The 13,384-nt window shown below is 36.8% G+C and overlaps 1 protein-coding gene across 1 annotated transcript in view; it reads left to right on the forward strand.

Annotated features, from left to right (window-relative positions):
- LOC121739339 (85/88 kDa calcium-independent phospholipase A2) overlaps positions 1 to 7,737 on the forward strand; it is a 49,636-nt gene extending 41,899 nt beyond the window's left edge. The window contains exons 14-16 of the mRNA XM_042131737.1: positions 6,408 to 6,481; positions 6,833 to 6,966; positions 7,604 to 7,737. Coding sequence (XP_041987671.1) covers positions 6,408 to 6,481; positions 6,833 to 6,966; positions 7,604 to 7,611 — 216 coding nt within the window. The 3' untranslated portion in view covers positions 7,612 to 7,737. The remainder of the gene's footprint in view (positions 1 to 6,407; positions 6,482 to 6,832; positions 6,967 to 7,603) is intronic.
- The last annotated feature ends 5,647 nt before the right edge of the window (positions 7,738 to 13,384 follow it).

Consider the following 13,384-nt stretch of genomic DNA (forward strand, 5'->3'; position numbering starts at 1 on the left):
GTACGCTTCTCTCTTTACCATTCTGGCAAATATTTACTTTATTTTGCAGTTGATCAGTTAGGGCCCAAGTGTGACATCCATTTGTTAGACACTGTACTCGGATACAAGCATTATAAACTTTTCGTTTGTCTGACATTGGCATTTCTTTGTTTTTCATTATGTCCTATCACCGTTATTCAAGGCCTTTAAACAAAATTGATATGGTAGTCTTCCGTTTCCTGCCGTAATATTGATCGTTGTAGTTCCTTTCCGGTCTTTTTGGCGCCAAGATGGCGCTACGATGGCGGTAAGATGGCGGTTTCCATTGTTCACCAGGATCCAGGGGAGGCGCGCGCGCGTTCTTCCTCATTGGCGTCTTAAGTTGTGTGCCGTAAAGACGTATAACGCTGTTAGCGTTCGTTAAAATTATTAAAATTATAAAAAAAATTGTTTCTTTGCTAATAACTATATTCTTTTTCTTAAACAGTTAATAATTTATTCTAGATCGTTTGTGGTTTCAAAATTTTTAAATTTAAGTTTTAACATTACATTGTCGAAATATTATGATGATAAAAGTCCTTGCGAGTGTGTTTCTTCTACATCGTCATCGTCAGATGAAGAACCAGTCGTACAACGGAAGCGAAAATGGGATGACGAGGTATTGCAAAACCTTGTCAAGCAGGTCAGTCAGATCCAAAATTTCTTAGCTTGTATCTATCCACCTTTGGATACGATTGCGCAGGAAAATAATGCTAGTAGCGTTTTAGTTAACACCTACGAAAATATTGATCATGACGCTGTTTCTAATACGTCGAACTATTTTTAATTTTGATTTGACGACCAACCTCAAAGAACCGTCTATTCAGAATGCCTCTGCGGAGCATTATTAACAGACGCTCAATTATTTGCTTGCAACGTAGCTTGCAACACTTTAACTCTGACAATTGGTCAAATATCCGTTATTCGGATATTCAAAAAAACTCATAACGCGCGGCCTGGTTTTGTTGAATAATAATAATAAAAAAAAATCTTTATTTGCAGATTAAAACATAGCTCAATACAAATATTATAAAAATAAAGGACTCGCGCAAATTGGCGGTCTTACCGCTGCTAGCGGTTTCTTCCAGGAAATAGAATAATTGGAGGTTAACGAAGAACTGAAACAATTTAAGAAAGCAAATAATTTTAATTTGAATACGAGAAGTCTTTGGACGCTATTACGAGTTCAGTAATAAATTAATGCAAAATGATGCGTTAGAAAAAAATAATATTAATTGGTTTGCATTAGGCGTGCTGATATTATTGAGCAACGTCAGGAATTTTTCATATTTCTAGTAAAGGAATAGTTTTTCTAATTTAAAAATTCCTCCGTCATGCGAATATTATATTCTATTTAATAAAGAGCAGCCAGGCTAAAATGGCCACATTTTGCAATTCCTCTCAAATCAATTCAGAAAACGAATTGTCAAAACTGTGAAACTGACGAATATCAAATACGAATTACTGGACATGAATTGCAAGCAGAGTGACCATTTTGCGATTATTATTATTATTTTAATGAACCATAATATAATGATTCATAATATGACTCTCCAAAGCGACCATTTTAGCCCCGCTATTGTCCGATTTTATTAAAAATAATGGAGGTGTAAATAAGATTTACATTTATCAAAAGACAGCCTTGTCTGCGCAAGAGAGGCGGCATGCTTCGGGTGCTCTGGCTGCGCAACCAGGCCCCAGTTATTACAAACAAACCGGTCGCTTCCAAGCACCGTTTGGCTTTAAGTAATAATCGAAGTTATGCATATTCTCAAGCACAGGCGGTGCGACCTTTCCACCCCTATGTTTTTAATTATAATTTTGGCTCCTATGCCAACCAGGCCCCAGTTATTATACTACATTTACACTCAGCCCTGTTGGACAGGGAAGTGGGGAGGGAAGTGGGCAGCGTGAATATGTAAATAGGTGACTCGCGCTGCCACTGCTCATGCCGCTGCCATTGCCCAGCGCTCCCTCGAGTGTCGGTTTTTCGGGCGGAAGTCAAAGGACGGGCAGCGCGAGCGCGAGTGAGTGTTTACATTCAGCTCTCTCGCTTACTTGCCGCCAGCGTTTTGAACGAGAAGTACGTGCGACAAAATCCACAAAAATGTCACCGCCTACGATACCTATACATACGATAGGTACTTACGGTGTTCTATTTCTATGAATTTCCCTAATCCACAATTTCCTTTTAAATACTACGACGACGGCGTCTTCGATTCGATCTGTTTTGATTTCTTTTTAAAATATGCATATAGTTATATTATATACTCAGCAGACGCCAGACATAATGCTGTCGCCGCAACAGTTTCGATATCCGCCATCGTTGCGAGTCGTTACGTAAAAGAGTATGAGGGCTGAGTGTGACCACCCACTCGCCTCTATAATGCCGCAGAAGTATTTAAGCAGAAGTATATGAGCGGGTTTTTCGGCACTCATATAAGCCACCAACGTTTCTTCCTCCAAGACAACAGGCCCTGGGTACGAATAAGTCTTTTAATCAATCCAATGCCCCGAGAGGCAGAGGAAGAGGTGATAGAAAATTTTGACTTTCAACAGGAGTTTAGAGAGGGGAGGCTATTAACCATGTTTGGAAAATGTGGGGTGCTCCTTCTCCCCCTTTTTTTTAAAATAATAATTCCGTTTTTACGGAAACCGTCCTCGACTCTTAAAGTCACGTTAATTCACGGACGATAGCTTCGTCCCCAGAAATGGATCAGGTTATTCAAACGTTGCTTAAGGACAGAATTTTAGAATATGCCCCCGAAACTCCGAGTTTTTTTTAATCAAAAATGTTTTTAACTATGCGTTCTATTTTCAATTTCGAGTTTCTGAAGATAAGCAAATTTCAACTGATAGCTACGCATCGAATATTAGAATTTCTGCAGCCCAACGATTGGCTAGTAAAGATAGACCTAACGCAGGCTTATTATTATCACATACCGGTGTCTCTACACCATCGTTGCTTTCTGAGGTTATTGTACAGAGGTCAACTCTTACAAATGACCTGTTTGCCATTTGGGCTGGCCACTGCCCCCAAAGTTTTCACGTCCCTGACAAATTGGTCAGCAGAATTACTACGAGAACAAGGTATGCGTATAGTTGTATTTCGTAATTGCACGCCAGGATAAAACGAAAATATTAGAACAGACTTGTATCCACTTGATACGATACACAAGCTAGGTAGGGTAGTAATTAATAAGATTAAATCCCTTACTTCAGCCACAAAAGGCTTTAGAATATTTAGGTCTTTTTTGAGACACATGGAACAATCGAAAATCCATTCTAGATTCAAAAGTTCAAGTTATGATTTAGAAAAGCAACTCTTAGAGAAATACAGAGCATTGTCAGTCGTCCAAATTTTGCTCGACTAGCAGTTCCACAAAGTCGCTTAAATTATCGAAGTCTTTTGACCCATTGTGTACTTGGATGTAGCCCCTATGAAAAGCGATCTCTACCTTTTCACGCTATTGAGTTAGAATGGTGGTTGGCTAATTGTGATTTGTAAAAAGTCTTCTCGACTTCACCGACGTTTCCGACTCTGGTAGGGGAGCGGATTTAAATAATGTATTTTTAACATGAGATTGGCCTAATGATGAAGAAAATCTCCATTCAAATCAAAAAGGAATGTTAACAATTTTAAAATGTTTACGCGAAGACGGCCCTACACTAAGTAAGTCGTCTCTGCTTCTGCAGTGCGATAACAAATCTGTAGTGACTAGTGGCATACTTAAGAAATGAAGGGGGGAACAAATCAAATTCTCTAAAGAATCTGACTTATAATTACTACTTATTATAATAATTATTTTTTACATTTTAGATGGGCATCTAGCCCCTGCGGTGACCGACATCATCTTTCGGAAGTGGGGCATGCCCGACTTATTTGCATCAGCCCGAGCTCACGTGGTGCCAAAGTATGTTAGCTTAGACCAAAGGGATCAAATGGCGTAGAGACACAACGCGTTCTCATTGGAATGGAGCTTCAGTCTGGTTTGGGTATTCCCACCTCCGAATTTGATGCCCAGAGTAATGATGCATCTCAATCGTGCGAAAGGCGTGTTCTTGTGGCCCCAGACTTTATGAAAAGTGGATCTAAAGTCTCGAGTCACCGCCATTCACGGTACGAGACATAGAGTCGAACTTTCTGTACTTATCTATCAACGGCCTTTTCTCCTCCACGAGTACGAAACCTGACGATGGAGATTTGGATAAGATGGTTAAATTGGTGCAAAGTTTTGAGGGTCCAGCCTACTAACTCCTCGGAGTCACATTTAGTGCAGTTTTAGCTGAAAACATAATCTAGCTTACAAAACAATCCTAGTTCACAAGTCAGTTGTTTCTAAACTTTGCAATACAAAATATAATAGTGCAAGTCTTGCTTCTCATGTTTTGGAAAATAAAAATTTGAACACCATTTCAACAAATAATGTTCAAAAATGTAATAAGCCGAGTACAGTTTGGGCGACTAGTGTATCTACGTAAATTGTGAAAATTTATTTGCAATTTTCAGGCGAAGCGCCGTTTTACTATTATTATACTATTTATACTCGGGTCGTAGAGTGCACGACTTGACTTTATTAAGCGTGTCGCAGGGCTCCTTTGTAGATGTTAATGAAAGTGATACTGTAACTTTCTGACCTATGTACGGTTCTAAAACCGATTCAGAATCCCACATTCAATCAGGTTGGAAACTCTTTTCGGACAGTGAAAATTCAAATCTTGATCTCGTACTAAAATTTGTTGTTCTAGGTAGCGATAGACTGAAAGAAGCCGGCATCGAAAATTTATTTGTATCAGCTCGGGGAGTACCAAAAGCTGCTCCTAGAACAGTAATTTCTGAATGGGTTAATTTGATTTTAAGAGAAGCCGGTGTCAAGGCAACTCCGGGAAGCGTACGATCTCCGTTGCCTCTAGGAGTTGGCTTGGCAAAGAGCCTTTAGATAAAATTTTAGATAGAGCAAATAGGTCAGTAAATATTTTTAAAAAATAATTATAGAAAAGAAGTAGCTTGTAAGCCGATTTCTTTTACCAGTAATTCTTTACTTACTAATGTTTTTGAACCCGTTACTAGTTTTGTAAAAATTTAAAATGTGTTCTTTAAGGAACATGATCAATAATATTAAAATAATAGAAGTTATTATAAATTAATACATTATTTACGAACCTAAGGTTTTGAACAAATTATAGTTATTAAAATCATGCACAACTTAAAATACTAAATCATTTAAAAATATATTATAACTAACTCGTGTCTCATAATCATAATAGCAGAGTTTTACCTATCAATAAAACTCTTATTATCTATGTCCGGAACCTTATTCAAGGCCTTACAGTAAGGTCTGCCTGGTGCTAAAAAATTGAGACTGCAATGAGGAAGAACGCGCGCGCGCCTCCCCTGGTGAACAATGGAAACCGCCATCTTACCGCCATCGTAGCGTCATCTTGGCGCCAAAAAGTCCGGAAAGGAACTACAACGATCAATATTACGGCAGGAAACGGAAGACTACCATCTCAATTTTGTTTAAAGGCCTTGAATAAGGTTCCGGACGTAATAAGAGTTTTATTGATAGGTAAAACTCTGCTATTATTTCGCTCAACGACCAAAATCTCTTCCAAGTACTTGTTATTTGCCTTTCGATTTTATTCTGCATATTGTCTTTGGTGATACGAGTTGGCCCAGATAAATATATTCATCTACGTATTCTACTCGCTGATTATTAATTGTGATATCGTCTTTTGTTGGAGACTTACTCATTATTATCTTTGTTTTGGCGATGTTCGTGGTTATAGACCAGCCTTCGCGCTTTCGTCTGACAGTTGTTGTAGCATCTTTTGCAAGGTCTTAGGGCAATTCTGAGAATAGTACAAAGTCATCTGCGAATCTTAAGTGATAAGTCACTTAAGATTCGCAGACGACAGAACGGAGAGAAACTAAGGTTCATATTAATTCCGTAATTATCCCAATCCAATCTTTTGAAGATTGTCTCCAGCACTGCTGAGAATAATTTCGGTGAATACCCCCTTGGCGGACGCCTCTTTCAATAAAATTGAAAACTCCTCTCCAGCTTTTTCTAGTTTTATTTGTGTCTTAGTACTTTTATAAATGATTATCAATAGACGAATGTACTTTATGTGGACTCCTTGTTGCCGAAGTGATTTCCAAATGTATTGGTGTTCTAAAGAATCAAATGCTTTATTATAATCAACAAAGCCCAGCCAGTAGGTTTTTTTATATTCCCCATATTTCTGCAGTATTTGTCGTAGGACGTGTATGTGATCAGTAGTCGAAAAGTTGCTTCTGAAACCCGCTTGTTCTTTTGGCTGATTTTCACTTAGACTATTCGTAAGACGATTTAGAAGTATACCTAATTATCTATGTATAATTTCAGGCGACGCAATCTGACGGTCGTGTGGTGGACCGCGCGCGGGCTTGGTGCGGCGCGCTCGGCGTCCCATATTACAGGTTTGGCATTTTATTGATTGTTGAGGTATGATTTATGTGTTTTTTTTTCTGAATTTACCCGACTACACCCTAAAAGATTGGTAATGTTATGCCGGGGGTCGCGGGTTCAAAGCAAAAAAGTTTTCAAAGTCCCTGGGTCATGGATAGTGGATGTGTATTAAATAAGTGTATCATAATATAATAAAAATCTACGTATTACGTATAGTATAAAAGTAATAAATATATTTCTGTTGTCTGGTACCCGTAACCCTTTAGGTACTATACTTAGCGTTATGGTGTAAAGCGTTCCATAGATTTTATTATTTTTATTATACTACAACCATTCTTATTTATTATCCTCCAACATTTCAGGTTCAACCCCCAACTCCCGCTCGACATAGAGATGGACGACCGAGCCAACGACAAACTGGTCTCGGCGTTGTGGGCGGCGCACGCCCACATGTGGGCGCACCGCGACCGCCTCGCAGACCTCGTCGCGCTGCTAGGTGAGTATGTCTGTGTGTAACCTACCCACAATTAGCGCCCGTCCTGCATCGCGCTATCGCAGTTTCCAAAGTGCGTGGGTATACAGGGTGTAACAAAACTAAGTGATAATATTTTAGGGTGTGTACGTGTTCCTTATATAAAATATTATCAGTTATCACTTAGTTTTTATACCCTGTATACGGGCTCCGGCTTACCCGAGCATAACACCTCGCTCGGTCGGAAGATCCTCCTTTGTGGCCACCACGCATATTCCCTCAACGTTTAAACGGTGAATCGAGGCACTAAGCTTCATATTAAATGTAACAAATAGGGAATATTACGAAAACGTCGGAGCAAAGGGCGCTCCTAGCACGTACAGTAGACAATCCGAACAAATCACACACTGCACACGTCCTATCAGAATATTGACACAAAACTTTTTGTTTTCTGTGTATGTTGGTCCTGCCTCTAGCGTGAAAACATTGCAGTAATATAAACATGTAATATAAATTGCGTGTAATATAACGTGTAATATAACCTAATATGATATTATGTGTCTTTTATTTCGATTAGATATCCACTAAATCATGTACCCTCTATCAAAAAGGTAAATTCTTTCATAACGTTACCTAAAATGTAAAACTTTCAAATTTTCAGACGGTTAAACGGCGCTGGGCACAAGTAGAAGAATATCACCAGTATCTCATTAGTCTGAATATTTTGTATAAGTACGTAAACTAGATGTAGGAACACTTACATAGATACATGCTCAATTGTCATTGAAATATACACTCACGGCAACATCTCCATCGTGGGTATCGCAGACACAATAGATTTTCAATTGTTTTGCGGCTGCCGGCTGCCGCTTGAGGATTGATGGGTTAAAAGCAATCATGGATATCTCTTTCGTTCTATTACTTATGAAAAAGAGGCAAAGATACTACAACTATGTGTAACCCTGATTGGCTAAAATAGGTCTTATAGTATGTATACTAGCTATTTGACCGAGCTTTGCTCGGTAGTAGACAAAACATGAATAAATTGACATTTTCTAAAAATGATTCCTAGTTAGATCGATTTATCGCCCCCGAAACTCCCTATATACTAAATTTCATGAAAATCGTTGGAGCCGATTCCGAGATTCCAAATATATATATATATATATATATATATATATATATATATATATATATATATATATATATACAAGAATTGCTCGTTTAAAGATATAAGATAAGATATGTCGCAGCCGTTCAATCAAACAGCTAGCCCTTTGACTGAACATCGCCATTTAATTATACGTCTAGCTTTTTAATTGAATATTTAAGTCGCTCAAAACGTTCAACACTACAGCTGAGAGATTGTTTCTCTATTCCGCTAGGTATATTAACTTTATGGTTGTGACCAACTTGTGACACATCACACAACACACTTCCGTGACATATCTTTGACACATTGACACGTATCTATGAATGTGCTTGTTGCTAAATGTTACGAATAATAAAAACTAAGGAAAGGTAACTCCGTCAAAAAACATGCTCCACAATACTTGTCAAAAATGTGTACCAGATACACATTTCAACACATTTGCAATATTTATGTGGCCTTGAGCGGTACTAGGCTGACGTTACATGACAGTGCGAAGGGAACCAATTTTAAAACGGTATTGGAGTTACGTTTCCTTGGTTTTTATTATTCGAAGGCTAAAATATATTATGTAGGTATAGTCGTCATTTATGTATCCAGTGTATTAAATATTAGCTTAAAGATGGTCCAAACCACCAGACAAATAACAGAACAATTGGACATATTTTAATATTAAGTTACTTATTTTTTTTCAAAGAAATATGAAATAAATATAAAGTTATGTCACGAAACCAAAATTGATTAGTGCGGCTTTGTGACCCGTTTCGTGGTTTGGACCTAGAAACTTCTGGTCCGCAAATGTAATTGAGGGTAGGTGTAGAAAATATTGGGTGAGCATAATAATATAATTAACATAATATAGTAGCTCATTCATAGAATCGTTAATGTCTCGATACTGTAAAGTATTATAATATTATTAGTTAAACCATAGACAAATATCTCATAAACGCCCAGTCTTTAAAGTTATTTGACGGAAGCTTATCTATTCAGTCTCTTAATTTGTTAACGTCATACAAACTAAAAATATTAACTAGCTAACAACGCTGTTGAAGAGATAAACTACAGTCAAACTATAGAAACTGGCAATAGACAATTAATAAACCAAAGTGCTTCTTAATACCACAGATACACCAAAACATAGTATTTAGTCTGTAGACAATAAACCTTAACATACTCCATGACTATAAAGTTTTTTAATTTAGAGTTAAATAAGAGATTTCCAATCTTTTTTTTTGTGATGCAAAAAGTGATTATATTTAAAAGTATGTATAATATAATATACGAATTTACTAAAAATATTTGGTTGCATATTTTGTATTGTTTTTTTATTCTAAGGGCCTGTTTCACCTCTTTCTGATAAATGATGAATAGGCTATCCGCCAATTAACTTGACAGACCAAGTATGGAGAATGTGTCAAAAAGTTGTGAATAGCCTATTCGGCACTTTATCAGAAAGTGGTGAAACAAGCCCTTAAACTTTAAGTTACAATAACATGTCTCTAAGACATGTATTGTTGTTTTTGTACTTTAAGCTACTTTAAAGTATTAAAATTGTTATTTGATTATTTATTGTTGTTATATGTTGTAATACACAAAATATTGTTGTATTTTTTTTGGTGTTGCATGAAAAGTAATGGCTTAGTAATATAGGTATACTTAGAGTCAAAGTGAACAATTAATATATTATAAGCTTTTGCGAATAATACGTTATTTTCATTCAATATTGCTTTAGGTGTTTAAAATTATTATAATTGGCTCAAATTAAATTTATAAACGTTTTATGAAATTACAAAAAAATTGTGAGTTTTCGATGAAAGCTGGGATTTAGTAGTTAATTTTTTTTATTTGTTGAATATAATTGATGGAAAATGGGAATAGGTTTAGAGCAAAAGAAAAATCGACCGTCCATTCAATAGATATAATTTTAATAGAATGACATAACAAATGACAGTTGTGAATATCATAGGAATTAAAAAGTTAAGAAACCTTGATTTGAGGTTTACATATACTTGGATATTTGTACTCTAGTACGTATATTCCAACAGTCCCCCTCAAATATTCAAGTAGTAACACAATCAGAACTATTTTATAATAATTAATTCAATGTTTTATTTCTTACTGAAATAACTTAGCTCAAGTTTACACTGAACTTAGCTTACTGAATTTAACTAAAACAAAAATATATCACTTTAACTATTATAGATTAACTTCAATCATAAAAATAATTCATTTCACAATTTAAATTAAATTTAATTTACTCCTTATTTCAAGAAACTTTGGAGTATGTACCATCTTTGTGAAGATATCAGCCAGTTGATTTCCTGTGGAAACATATTCTAACTTTATTACTTTGTTAGTAATTTGTTCACGAGTAAAGTGGTACTTTATGTCGATATGCTTCGACCTTTTATGATTGGTTGGATTATTGGCTATACTGATGCAGCTATTATTATCCTCAAATATAATTATTGGCAATTTTACTGGAATCAAAATACTATTTAATAAGGATTTTATCCAAATTGCTTCTCTAACTGCTTCAATTAATGCCATATATTCGGCTTCTGTTGAGGAAGCTGCGACAGTGTTTTGCTTACGCGTATTCCACGATATTGTACAATTATCGAAAATTTTAAAAACATGTCCAGTTGTACTCTTTCTATCAATTAAGTCGCCTCCCCAGTCAGAATCTGCATAACCAACAACCAATTGTTTAAAATTACATTTTACATAGGTCAACTTTAACAGTGCCTTTTATGTATCTCAATAAATGTTTTAAGCATAGCCATAACTCCTCATTATTTTTACTTTGATATCGACTTAGAATACTTATTGCAGCACAAATGTCTGGCCGGGTGCATAGCATCGCATACATAAGACACCCTATGACATTTTTACAAGGTGCATCATAATGTACGTCTGAGCTTAAAGCTTCATAATCTAATTTTGATGGAAATGGTGATTTTGAAAGATTACAATCACTCATGGAATACTTATTCAAAACACTTTTAAGGTACAAAGATTGATCTAAAGTTAATTTACATTCAGTTCGTTCTATTTTAATGCCTAAGAACAGTTTTACTTCATTTAAATCTGTCATACTAAATTCTTGCATTAAACGTTTTTTATATAAATCCATAATTTGTTTATTTTTGGTACATAATAAAACATCATCTACATAAAGCACAATGTATACATTTTCATTCATACTATTTTTATTTAAAATATATAAACAAGGATCTACCTGTGAATGTTCAAAACCTATAGCCTTAAGAGTATGATCGAAACGTTCATACCAACACCGAGAAGATTGTTTTAAGCCGTATAGCGACTTACTTAATTTACAAACTTGATTGGAATCCGCTGTAACGCCTTTCGGCACTTCCATATAGATATCCTCTTTAAGAATTCCATTTAAAAACGCGGTTTTTACATCCATATGATGGGCATGTAAGTCAAACTGATTTGCAAGTGCTAAAACTGTGTGTGATGTGATGCCAGAATATCCATTTTTATTATCTCTTGGTGTCAGAATAATCAAGAGAAAATAAAAATGGATATTCTGGCATCACATCACACGAAAAAGAACTTTAAATCTTTTTGGAGGCAAACCAATAAGCTCAATCCAAGGCCGTGCATTTCTCTCAATGTTGAAGGCATACAAGAGCCAGCTGGTATTGCCAATATGTTTAGGGAGAACTTTTTGATAGAGCCCTTATCCAGGCCAAACTGTGTGTCTCAGCCGCTCGAGTCTAATAACCACTCGCCCAGCCGGACATCTGCTCACCCGATACGTTTTACTGCGAAAGAAGTGTCTAACACAATACGCGCTATGACGAAGGGTAAATCTCCAGGTCATGATGGAATTAGCATTGAGCATCTGAGATACGCTGGCTCACACTTACCAAGGGTTCTCTCTTTGTTTTACACCCTTTGCATTAGGCACACTTATTTACCTGGCGATTGTATGAAGACGGTTGTTGTACCAATAATCAAAAATAAAACTGGAGATTCCTCCAGTAAAGCTAATTATAGGCCCATATCGCTAGCCACAACAATCGCAAAGGTCCTAGACAGTCTGCTTGATCAATATCTAGACAAGCATCTTAAGTTGCACGATGCCCAATTTGGCTTCAGAGCAGGACTATCTACAGAAACTGCAATTCTGTCTGTCAAGCAGACTGTCAAATACTACACCGATAGAAGCACTCCAGTATATGCATGTTTTCTGGACCTTTCAAAGGCTTTCGATATGGTGTCCTATGAGATACTACGCAACAAGTTGCTGGATGAGACGGATCTTCCAATTGAGGTTATTAATATTTTTGATTATTGGTACAAGAACCAGGAAAATGCTGTAAAGTGGTCTGGGGCTCTCTCTAACGTGTACAAATTAAGTTGTGGAGTTAGACAGGGTGGATTAACTTCTCCTCGTCTCTTCAACCTTTACATAAATAAGCTGATCGAGGAGCTGAGCAACACTAATGTCGGTTGTTCCATGGGCGGAGTGATGCTAAACAACATTAGTTATGCTGATGACATGGTGCTACTCAGTCCCTCGGTCAGTGGCCTCAGAAAACTGCTAGGCAAGTGTCAAGTGTATGCCGAGGCCCAAGGACTCAGGTATAACTCTAAGAAAAGTGAACTACTTGTTTTCCAACCCCGTGAACTTATGTTCACGGGGTTGGAAAACAAGTAGTGGTATTGTGCTAACTTTATAGTTAGCACAATACCACCCGTGTTTCTTAATGAAGTTCCACTTGCTAGAGTCCATAAATTTAAATACCTGGGTCATTGGGTAACTGATACGCTTGTTGACGATGTAGACATTGAGAGGGAGCGAAGAGCGTTGGCCGTGCGTGGGAACATGTTAGCTCGTAGATTTGCAAGATGCTCGAATGAGGTAAAAGTGACTTTATTTAAAGCTTACTGCCAGTCCTTTTACACATGCAATCTATGGGCGAGCTACACCCAGCGCGCGATAAATGCTCTTCGTGTTCAATACAATAATATCTTTAGAATGCTGTTAGGACTACCAAGGTACTGTAGTGCCTCAGGCATGTTTGCAGAAATGCGCACCGATGGCTTTAACGCCATAATAAGAAAAAGAGTGGCGTCATTGATGCAGCGTGTCAGAAGTAGTAATAACAGCATTCTAAGGGTATTGACTGATAATCTTGATGGTTTGGTAAGGCATTGGATAGAGGTTCACGTTAAATAGGAATAGGCTCATTAAAAGTTCCAACGCCTCACCATTCCTAATACACAAATTGTTGCTATTGTTATTTGATAATG

This window comes from Aricia agestis, chromosome Z (assembly GCF_905147365.1).
Source record: "Aricia agestis chromosome Z, ilAriAges1.1, whole genome shotgun sequence".
Lineage (NCBI taxonomy): Eukaryota > Metazoa > Arthropoda > Insecta > Lepidoptera > Lycaenidae > Aricia > Aricia agestis.